The 11,896-nt window shown below is 39.6% G+C and overlaps 1 protein-coding gene across 1 annotated transcript in view; it reads right to left on the reverse strand.

Annotated features, from left to right (window-relative positions):
• ABCC4 (ATP-binding cassette, sub-family C (CFTR/MRP), member 4) overlaps positions 1–11,896 on the reverse strand; it is a gene marked incomplete at its 3' end in the record, with an annotated part of 102,967 nt that overhangs the window by 54,602 nt on the left and 36,469 nt on the right. Inside the window, 5 exon segments of the mRNA XM_008936299.1 lie at positions 2,033–2,133; positions 2,492–2,529; positions 3,751–3,891; positions 5,935–6,150; positions 7,288–7,384. Coding sequence (XP_008934547.1) covers positions 2,033–2,133; positions 2,492–2,529; positions 3,751–3,891; positions 5,935–6,150; positions 7,288–7,384 — 593 coding nt within the window.

Here is an 11,896-nt window from a genome sequence, read left to right on the forward strand (position 1 = left end):
TAAAATTATATCATGTGGTTAAGTCAATCAGTTGTTCCATCCTGCCTACTGCTGTATCCTCCCAGGATCCAAGAAAAGGTATCACTGCATCACTTGCCTGCCCACAGTTTATTACCCATGTTTTGTGTAGTGCTGTTTTTCACAAAAAAAAAAAAAAAAAAAAGCATGTGGCTGGGGTGAGAGCTTGTTTGCCTTGTCCTGACTGCTGTATTCCAGGCCAGGTAAAAGAAAACAACTTTCCCAAGACTAACTGCACGTACTGAAACAGGGAAGCTGGGCCATGCAAAAAAAGGGAGCAGAAGAGGTACTGAGCAGGAGGCTGCGGCAGAGCCCAGACCTAACAGCAGTCTGAGGGATCAGTGGGAAGAGAAGCAGCACATCCCAGCACCTCATCTTTCTGTACAACTTCACTCATAACTGGAAGCCACTGGAAGCTGCTGGTATGACACTCACCAAATGAACCATGAAAATACCCAGTGGCTGGGGAGGAACAAGATTTACTTCCAAGTCCTTCGTCTGCTCTGTCTCACATCAAAGGTTTCTGCTTTTCCACGTTTACAAGCTGACCACCTCAGTATGAGAGAGAGAGAGAAGGACTCACTGCACACTCACTTTATAGAAAAAGGTTTGAAACTGGTACCTCCCTTCTTGACAACAGGGCTTCCCATTAACAGCAATTTTGCTTTTCTAAATGTGTCTCATAGAAACAACAAGGACTAGGAAGAAACTACTATGGTGATTGTTTTCTTTTTTCCAAAACATTGAGAATCAGAACTTAAAATGTTAAATTATTTTATACAGTTTCAGAGCTTACAGAAAAAGGTAAGTTAGATTGTTATGTACTTCATATGAAAGGTACTATCTTCCTATAACTTTTTCAATTTCACTTACAATTTTTTTGTAGTAAGTCAATGTTGTCTCCTCAACTACTGCAAATATCTTACTAAGCCATCAGAATATTTCAGTATAAGGGTAACTTTTGCTGTTCTGCTATCTAGAAAACAAAATCTGCCTTACAGGATAAAATTTTCTGTAACATGGTTTAGGTTATATGGTCAGAGAAAGCCAAGTTTGCCACACTTAATCATACTGTGCAGCCCACTGGAACTGCTCATGAAATAAGACAATACACAGAGAAAATAAGAGCCAAGTTTATCTGGCTCCTAAATTGTTAGTACCCAGGCCAAGTTTTCCACAATGTTTTCTGTCAAGCACTTAAATCACGTGGATTCCTGAAAAAATTCCCTCACCTATCTTCTAACCTATAAGAGGTGTTTTTTAATATATTCAATGCATTTTATTCTGGTATTCAACCTGTTTTCTCAGACCTACCACTTACATCTCCATCAAGGAATTGCTATGCCACACACAAAACTGTACATCACCAGGAGAGCTAAATACAGAGTACGAGAGCATGTATCTACACATGATTTTTCTATGCCAATTTTTATCACATGTCAGAGCAGTATTTCAAGAAGTTTGGATGCCTGAATATGGCCTTTTCTGGATATTCAGAAGCACATGGCTACCTATTGACATATGCTGGAATGTTTTTTAACATCTTGCTTTGCATACCCACCCAGGATGCTTTCTGAAAATGAGTTCTTTTGCTGTGGTGCTTCAGAAGGAATGCAGCCATGCCAAGTTTAAGAACAGTGCAGAACATCCATTTCTAATCCCTCCTGCCCATCCACACAATGACTGGAGGTTTAGCTCAATAACCTACTAATATAGACAATAACCACAACCTTACGGTGACTGACTTTTTGAATACTCAATTCCTAGTTTACTTTCCAAAATCCACAAAAAGCAAATCAAGAGTCTGCATTCAAGTTATTTCTTCTGTTAGATTTTATTTATTCCAATTAATTTAGTCAGGAAGCAAGACTCAGGCTCCTGATCTGTTACGACATTACTCAGTTACTGCTAAAGATCACATTTCCTTACATTCACACATCTCCAAACCATTTATTGTGCTAAGACAGAACATAAATAGTTCTTTAGATACACACACATGTGCTTGTATAATTACCTGCATAAATTCCCAAATAAAAGTTAAGGTCTAGATGTTCAGTCTCATTCACTCCATTATTTCCATTTGTTGTGACATTTAACTCTTCTTCACGATTTGCCCTGTGGAAATGCATATAGAAGATAATGATCATCAAATCACACTGCAAATATTCATGAGTATGTTTAAATGTTTCTAGGTTCAACTCTCTTGAAACCTTTTATTCAAAAGATCCCATGTACTGATGTTGATAAGCATTCCATCATGAGTAGAAGCAGGTAACAGGTAACAATTCAGCATAAAGTTTACTTTCTTTTTTTCCCCCACACTCAAAATGAGTGAAGATCAGAAAAACAGCGAGCACTATCAGAAAGGTCCTACAACAGGTTCTACCACCACCCCAATACAACTCTGATTATATTAGACAAACAGCACTTGACTGAAAAGGCAGAAATGACTGACCAGTTACTATCAACTTACCAGTAAGAAAGCCACCAGTCCTGGAGCACATATGCCACCTTGAGTAAAAGAGGCAAATAAAAGAATCATCTTACAAAATGAAAAAAACATTAGAAAATTTAATTTCCTTGGTATTCTTTCATGTTCTCTGGGAAAACATCACATATTCACGAAAGCATGCCATCCAGTCTTTCAAGACCAACAGCAATTTGCAAAGCACATTAGAAGGTGCATTAGAACCCTCTACAAAGAAAGAAGTTACCTTAAATTACCTTACATGATAGCAAACTAAAGGAAAGCAATACACTTAGGCAAACAAAATATAGTAGCTCTTCCTAACGTATGTTAATTGCACATTAAAGAACTCATTTTTTCAGTTCATACATTTTCTACTACAGATATTCCAAAATGCTTTTTGATTAACAAACTTTCTGATGCTACCAGTCTAGAAATTTGTGTGTTACAGGAGATAATTACCAGAAAGAGGGCTGAAGTCACCTTCCTTCTGTGCTGAGAGGTGACTACAAACTTGTAACAGGTTATTTATCTCAGAATACACCTTTGTTCACATGGATTTAAAGTTCTGGGCGGTCTACTGCAGAGATTTGATCTTGCTCAGCTGTCTTTCCAACAGCCTCAATTCAAAGACAAGCAAAAAGGAAGTAACACCTCTAAATATATAAACTACTTTTTACAACTAAGATCAATCATTTCCATGAAATGAATTTAAGCTTCCTCAGCAAGAAACAGAAAAAGGCAATAAGCCATTTCCATACAGCTTCCTCAGCTCACCATTACTTTCAGTAAGTTTTAAGATCATTTTTCTCATTTTAAAAATACTTTTACACACCCGCTACAGTCTGCATTACACAGTATTGCCCATCCTCTTCCTCACTTTCTTATTCTTTCAACACTTCTGTCAGACTCTCCTCCCATACCCAGTAAACCTCTTTACCCTCCTCAACTGGGTGACTGTTCAGGTTGGTTAAACACTACTTTATATACCTTATGATTTTGTTCCCTATCTCTAAAAATTAGACTGGCTTATCATTTCTGTGCCATATCGTCAGTAAAACAATTATTTTACTGAAGTATTAAAACTGTTTAAATAAGGACCAGTGCAAGACCTCTCAATGCTGTACGAAAACTTCACACTGATATATAAAATGTGATTGAGCATACTACAAAATTGTTAAAGAACACCACGCTCCCAAACAGAAACATCACAGGAGTAAGCACAAACTATGTTTAAAAAAAAAAAAAGTCTCCCAAAAACTTACCTGTGCCAAAATATTGAATACTAAAAGTATAAAAATTACAAAGTAGTTTGCTCCTGCAGTGAAATATTTTCTGTAAACCTTGAAGTTTATTTTTCCCTCAGAGCGACTCTCCTCTGGCACTGCAGCCAGAGCATTTTCAGCCTGAAAAAAAACCAAAGAAAAAACAGAATAAAAAACATCAGCCTTGCAGTTGCAGATTCAGACTAAGCCACTTGTAAGTAATGGTTCAGAATTAACAAGCAATTAAATAAGGAGATAGAGATTACACATATAAAAACTTTAACTACTGGAACTACAGCTTTGACAAAAGAAAATAGTCTCAGTGCAGCAATACTGAAAAAATCTACTCTTCAAAATGACACTGTGAGGATTTTATTTTGTGTTGCAGCACAGAATGCAACATGACTTCATTTCCAGCCCAAAATATTTACTCTAACTAGCTGCTAAACCTGTTTTTTCTAACAGCTCTGCAAACTAGGGCCTTGACTTGGGAAAAATTCTGTTTTCAGAATGCAATTGTGTGTAACCTTTCCTTTTCAGAGAAGTATTTAAAGTGCAAGGATGGATCAAAATGAATCAACATACGCCCAGAGTAACAAATTACCCATAAAGTTCTAATCACCTCCTTGTAATTACTGACAAAGCATCTGTTAATAAGGAAAAAGAAGTGAAATTACAAATGAGTAATCGTATTAAGCAAGTAATGGACAGGGGGCACTGAAAGACAGAAAAGGAAAAAATGACACAGGCATAAAGATGGCAAAAAAAAAAAATATTAAAATGAACAATATTATCTTTTCCTTTTTTTTTTACAGTATGCACAATAGAAAAACTACTGCCAGTTCAGTGGATATGTAACACTTGATTTTGTTGTCAGCAGATGCTGCTCAGGGAAGTGGCTGAATCACCATCCCTGAAGGTGTTTAAAAGTTGTATAGATATGGTGCTTAGGGACATGGTTTAGCAGTGGATTTTGTAGAGTTAGGTTCATGGTTGGACTTGATGATCTTAATGTCTTTTCCAACCTAATCAACTCTATGAATTTATGGCTGTACAAGAGCAGAGGCATCTACAGATCTGACTCAGATCTGAAAGGCAAAATCCCACTTACCCATAAAAGAAGAGAAGCCTATCTATCTTGGTTTCCCCACCCCCCCCTATTCCACCCTCACCCCATCCACCATCTCCAGTGATGCTGCAAAGTTGGCACACATTTGTATATCTAATAGAGGAGTCACCTCTGGGACATGAATAGTATCAGGCAAGTTTACTAGTTTGGAGCATAAAACCATTCCTTCAAAAAGGTATGAAAAAGTCTGTAGCATTCTTTTTTTTTTTTAATCTCACTGCTTTTCATTATGTAAAAGAAAAAGAACTAATATATACTCATAGCATAAAGGTGACAACCATCAGGGATGCACAGGGATTGCTTGTTTCATGGGTGCACAAGTCCAGCAGGGTTCCAGGGCTCCTGCACTCTTGTATGTGAACACAAACCACAGCAGCACAAGGCCACCCTTGGGGAAAAAAAAACCTTACAGCTGCTTTAGCACCAGGAGATAACAAGGCACTTGGAAGTCAAGCTGGCACCATACAAAGCATGTTGTTTTCACCAACAGAAGGGCTGGGCAGAGCGATGCAGTGGTGTCCCAGGGTCACCCCCTCAGGGCCAGCTCAAGACCATATGGGTATGTTAATGCCACCCCCACAAACGCAGACTTTGTACAAAGCCACTGCTTCTGCATGCATCTCCCAGAGCTCAGGATTGCAGGGAAAGTGTTCATGTGGGCACAGCACTGCACAAAGTCACAGAACCCAGCCTCACTCTGGTAAGGGCCTTTCAAAAGCACCCATCAGAGGACAGGGTGATGGAAGCACAGCGTAGTGACTTTGGACACCTATAGGAATGCTTCCTGCACCCATCAGAGCTGACACTGAACCTGAACAAACTCACTCTGCTGGATTTGAAAGAACAGGGCAGGGCTGGGAGATGTCAGCTTTCTGCAGCCTGTGGCAGCACCACCAGCCAAGCACAGCACTGGGCAGATCCACTGTGGGCAAGCTCTCCCTAATGCAAGGCAACAGTCTCTGAAATTGAAACGCAGCAGGGAAAGCCCTCATCAAAGTTTAACTTAAAAACCAGCCAGACAAGAATTGAGACATGTCTAGTCTCCAAGCACTCACAGGTGGCTGCTCCACTGTTCCATCTTTCTGTGAGTGGACAGAAGAATCCTGGGACCAGACAGAGGACTCCGAGAAGGTTCTGTTCCGGGCAGGCTTCAGGTTGGGGGTTCCCGGAACCGACGGCTGTTCTACCTCCTCATCTTTTTTCAAAAGGGAAGCAAAGTCGATGCCAGATCTCAGGAACTCTGAATAGGTACCTTTCCCCACCATTTTACCCTACAATTAATATAAGTTTTGATTATCTTCATTATACACTTCCTGTCAAGAATAATTTTTCCTATCTATCCTTGCTGCTCTGGGCTTCTGCAGTTGCTGAGCACAGTGACTTGAGTGTTGAACCCCTGCAGTAACTGAGCTGAAGCCTCTAACTACCACTTCCTCATTTAGAAGAGCAGAAACAAGCTCTTCTCCCTCTAACCAGTCTATTCCCAGCTGCTAACCAGGCCAAGGAGCATACAAATGGGATGACAAAAGGCCTGGTTACAGCCAGGTGAGAGTTACACCCTCAGAGAAGCTGTGGGAGACAGCCATGAAGCTTTAGGACAAGCTGCTGAACTACAATACATAACCTCGGTCTTTTTATATAACTCCAGGCTAGGGGTAAGCAGCAGCTTCGTTTTCTGGTCCTCACAGAGCTCTACAAAGAGTAACATAGATCACTTCCACAGTTCTTACAGCTTTACCACAAACTTATTTCTAGAAACCTACTGTAACTTTTAAAGAGATCTGAATGGGAGGAAAAAGATGGCTAGTGTCCTTTTTTGCAGCTCTGTGACCCATCAAAATTAATTTCATGTACTTCACTACCCAACCTTAAAAATAAAAACAACAAAAAACCCAAACAGTTGAAGTTCCTGCATTTCCCATCTACCCTTGAACATCTGGTACAACAAAGTTTGGAAGGAACCAGCTTCACTGAAGGTCTGCTTGTTTGCAAAGGTATCTGTGACCATTTCTCAGCTTTACTTTAAAAAAGGGGCTGGTTGAAAAATCAACAGTTTTTAATTAGCACAAAAGTGTAACAGAAGAATAAAAGCAAGCATTAATGTAATCTCAAAATAAGCAATTCTTTCACAGTATATTACACATATGTAAGATAAAAATCAGTATGTAAGAGTAGGTATATGCATAATAACATTCAGAAACAGATTTTTCAGGAAAGGCATTCTAAGGAAAATCAACTTATTTCATTAATAAATATAAATCTTTAAAAACATATATCGTCACTAATAGACAGAAAATACACTTACAAACTTGAAATAAAAAAGGTTTAACTGTTTTTTTTTCCATTCTTAGATTAAAAAGAATAATTAGAAAGTGAGATATAAAAGTATAGTCACTGAGATCACTTACATCTTTTAAAATTAGAATTTGACTTGCAGCACGAAGATATTGCAATTGGTGAGTGACCAAAACAGAAATCTTCTGATGTAATGCCTGACAAATGCATCTATAAAGAAACAGAAAAATTAATTAAAAAAATAGTGTCCTAAAAGATTTTTACTATTTCTGGTAAATGTCTTCTATTCAATGTACAATGTTTAAAAAAAAGGAAAGGAAAAAAAAGGTGCCCATACTTATTCAATTTATAAAAATTACACTTAACAATCACATTCCTTATTTAACCTTTTAAGTTTTCAAGGTAGGGAAAAGAGATTTCCTATTTCTGGTCTGGGGTGAAAGAGGAGTTCTTAAGAACTTTTCATTTAAATCACCTTAAACATCCTTCTAACAAATGTACACACCATAAGCTGAATTGCAAAGAGGGCATTTAACAAAAACTAAACTAATGGAATAAGAAAGCAGGGCAGCATGGACAATTATGGAAAAATACAGCTCATAACAGAAACTTCTTTGAAACAAGCGTTCAGATCAGCTGTAACAGCTTTTGAGAGCTTTGGAGAAGTAAACACTATTACTAATTTGATCTACACCCAGGCACATACTGAGGCAGAGAAGCAAGATGCTTCAACTATCTTTGACCTTTTCCCATGGGATCAGAGTTTACCTTCCCCTCCAGCACTCTACCTGCTTACCCTGAACACTTCCCCAGAAGTTTTGGATTTGGAAAGAGGAACAAAGAAGACAGTGTGCAAACCAGAACCAGTCAGCAAGTGCAGTTCAATCCCATACAGTTTTAGCAGAAAAGATTATCTGGCATCTTTTCAGCAGAGCCTTGAAAGGCCACCAGAGGCCACCCACTCCCACCCCAAAACGTAGTAGTGGAGCAATGGTACGCTGCTCATGTACAAGAGGGACAGCATGGACACCCCCGAGATCCAACACTACCAACATTCTCAGTGCCTTCATCCCCACAGTAACACAGCAGGGAGACAAACCCTTTGAGAAGCCCCTTTCTCAACTACTCGCTAGCTTAAGAAAGCAAGGAAGACTGCTGCTGCCTAGAACTGAAGCGTTCAGTGCAGGTGTACATAGGAGCACTTTCCATTTGGATAAGGAATGCCTTTTTGAAGATCATCTCCCCATTGTCTCAACTCAATCTGCTGCTGCTCACACTGCTGAGAGGTATTGGGGCCCATGAGCTGGACTTCTAGGCAAAACCAAGCAGACACACACGCTTCAGCAGCAGCCCCCATCAGCATTCAGCTGACGAGGAATGAAGCCTGAAGGGCCAAGCTGCAGCCTTCTCAAAGAAGAACCTCCTGAGCTGCACAGGAACCTTGGCATGGTTTTCTTCACAGATCTCTTCCTGCTGGCTCATTTTCTGTAACATGCCAACTCTTATTTGCTAATTCATTTCAGTAGGGTAGCACTCAAAACAAAACAAACACACACCCCCCCCCAAATTCTCTCTCTCTATTCTCAGATAAAAAGCCACAACCACAAGCAAAAACACAGCAATCCAATAGCACAAATTCAATGCAGAAATGTCAACAAGCAGTAAGGGAAATAAGGCAGAAAAAAAACTCAGGAGCTTAACAGCAAAAATATCATACTTCTTACTGTGCTTCATACATTCATGTTCCATACCCCATTAACTCCCTACACAGCTTTTAACATCTATTTTATCACTCCTACAAAGCCTGTAGGAAGCAGAGTACTATAAAATGGTTACTACTTGTACTAGTCAGCATAATTACTGCAGAAAGTCTATTATAGTGTTCCAAAGAAACTGTGCAGTAAAATTAAGTTTAAAGCAACACCCTTCCTGAAATAGTTATATGCTTGCTATGCAGCTTGAAGAAGCAACTATAAACCCATGAGGCCATTCTTAGGTGGCCAAGATAACAATTAATCAAGGTATTTGCAGCAGCACAACTCTCTGAGCAGTTGCAACTATTTATACACCAAGCCCGTGGTGGGAGCATTATTCTGTTGTGGTTTCTGTCCACCTGCTGAGTGGTCACTGAAAAAAGCCACACGGCAACCAGAGGTTGAAGATACACAACAAAACATAACCTTCCACAAAACTTAACCAGAGAACTGGACAAAGATGAGAGTCTACAGAATATATACTCGCCTAGCAGGAAAGCTGCCAAAAGAGAATATATTGGTTTTCCACCACTAACAGATCTACCTTTGCCTTACATAGTCTCACAGGCTACATATCACTTCAATCATGGAATTTTCTGTGTGCCAGATGTATGCCTAACAGCTTACTGGGACAAACTAGGCACTAGAAAAACCAATGGCCGAAAACCATTAAATCTTGATCCTGAGTCACAGTGGGCCCACTGCACTAAGTTTACATCTGGAGACGGGTGAGGGGGGTAACAAAAGAAGAAGTGGGTTATCACAGCATCAAAGAAACCACTAAGAACCACCAGCAGTGTCAGCACAGCATCCTGTGTGATCTTGATTTCAGCAGAGAAGGCAAAAATGACCTCTGTGGGAATATAAATTTCCTTTGATATATCAGTTCACTCAGCCGAGAATTTCTAAAAAAACAACAACTCTCAATTTAATGTCTATCTGGGTAGAAAGAAGCTAGCTGAATAGTTTGTTGATAACAGGTGAGTAGAAAAATTGTTGTCACAATTCACTGGCATGAGCACAGGGAGGAAAAATCGCAACAAAGAGCATATACTTAGATCTATTACCGAGTTAAACAACTCACTGCTCAGACAACTCACTAGAAAATTTTGCCATTTAAAATACTGTATCATCATGAAGCTAAGAAGTTGCAAAAACTAGTAAAATACTAAACATATACCCATCGTCCATTTCAAAACATTAAACTACTTGAGCTTTATGTTAGCAACCTTTTTTTAATGTTTTTTTTTTTTAAATATTCTCTCTCCCATTTGACAACATCCATCCTGCAGATTACAGAGAGCATTAAAAGTTTATATGGTACCTCTGCTGTCACAGAAGATTGAACCAGAGTTCAAAGAGGGGCTCAGCAAAATCAAAAGGCTGGCACAAAATTCTAAGAGCTTACTGAATTATTATTAGTGAAAACTTGGTACTGTTTTGGAATTGAAAAAGAAAAAAAAAATAATCTGTATTTATGATTTTAACTTGTTCACTGAGGCTTAGCTTCAGTGGTGGATTAATGATTGGACTTGAGGACCTTAAGGGTCTCTTCCAACCAAAAAGTTTCTATAATTCATGGCACATCTACTTTCAGAAATACTGCTCTGTGTAGCTGGAGAACAGCAGCCATCAATTACAGGTGAACACCCAGTTCCAGGTGAATCACCTGACAGTCTCTCCTTCTCGCTGACGACGCAGAGAATCCAGTGGAAGTTTGCCTCAGCAGGAGACATACCTGGTCCAAGGGTTCAGAACATCTGCTGGACCACACCCAGGTGCCACCACCTTTTTACTTCTTGTTTAAAACCCCACAGAGTTCACCTTCCTTGTGGTTCTCCATTGCTTTCTTGAGGGGCATGTTTTGTTAGACTGCAGGCACGTTTAATACATGACAGCAGGACCAACTACTGCAAAAAACGCAGTCACGTTTGCCACATTTATTAAACATACAAGCACACACAGACACACACACAGCCAGAAGGGATGTGGACAGAGAAGACCCAAAGGCTCTTCAGCCTCTTCAGTACAAGCAAAGCAAGGAAGGAGGCACTATGAAACCTGCATCCTCTCCCCCAGATAAGCATCAATTTAAACCTGACAGATGCCGGGTAAGTTGCTTTGTGTTTATTTGGTATAGACTCCATAACAGTAATTTCACCATCCTTGAAAATGTATTCCAGGGCAAACTACCTTTACCACTACAAATCTTTTTTTTCTCTAATGTCCAAGTTTACATCTTCTGGTACAATTTAAATCTAGTGCTTCCCAGAGGACAGTACACCAGCTTATACCTGCGTGCACAGCTCCTTTATACAAAGTCCCTCAGTTTTATCCCCCCTTTTTTTTTTTCCTCCAGACCCCCCAAAACTAAAACTCCCCAAATTCTTTTTTTCTCCTCTTTTTTTAAATGAGAAACAGCTTTCTCTTTCATTTTTTTTTTCCTTTTCTTCCACCCCCCAATACCTGGTGGGCTTCTTGATGGGCAACACTGGAGTCTGGAGCTGGCCTGGGGATTTGGAAGTGCACAAAACCCAAATTTTTTATTCCAGTTGAGCAATTATGGGTACAAAACGTAACAGGAGAATTAATTTACCTGTACTGCCAGATACAGTACTGGTCATAAATCCTCAGGTGCAGCTTCTTTAACAAGAGCATGATGTTGCTGACTCGTACTGGGCTCATGACCTGCCACAATCTGCACCTCCTTTCCCATAAAACTGCCACACTACTGATCCCTGCTCATTGCACGTCCATGGAGTCAACACCCTGCATTTATCCCTGATGCATGCATCTATTAATTCACATCCTGTAACCAAGACTTTCCAAATCCTTGTCAATCTCAGAACTGTCTGAAGCATTGCTTGGTTTTCTGTCACTTGCAAATGTGGCATCATTGCAGCTGTAGCTTCATTCACAATCAGGAATACCAGACTCAGGATAGATCTCTCCAGAACTTACACTCTTT

The sequence above is a fragment of the Merops nubicus genome, unplaced genomic scaffold (assembly GCF_000691845.1).
Source record: "Merops nubicus isolate BGI_N331 unplaced genomic scaffold, ASM69184v1 scaffold4690, whole genome shotgun sequence".
Taxonomy (NCBI): domain Eukaryota; kingdom Metazoa; phylum Chordata; class Aves; order Coraciiformes; family Meropidae; genus Merops; species Merops nubicus.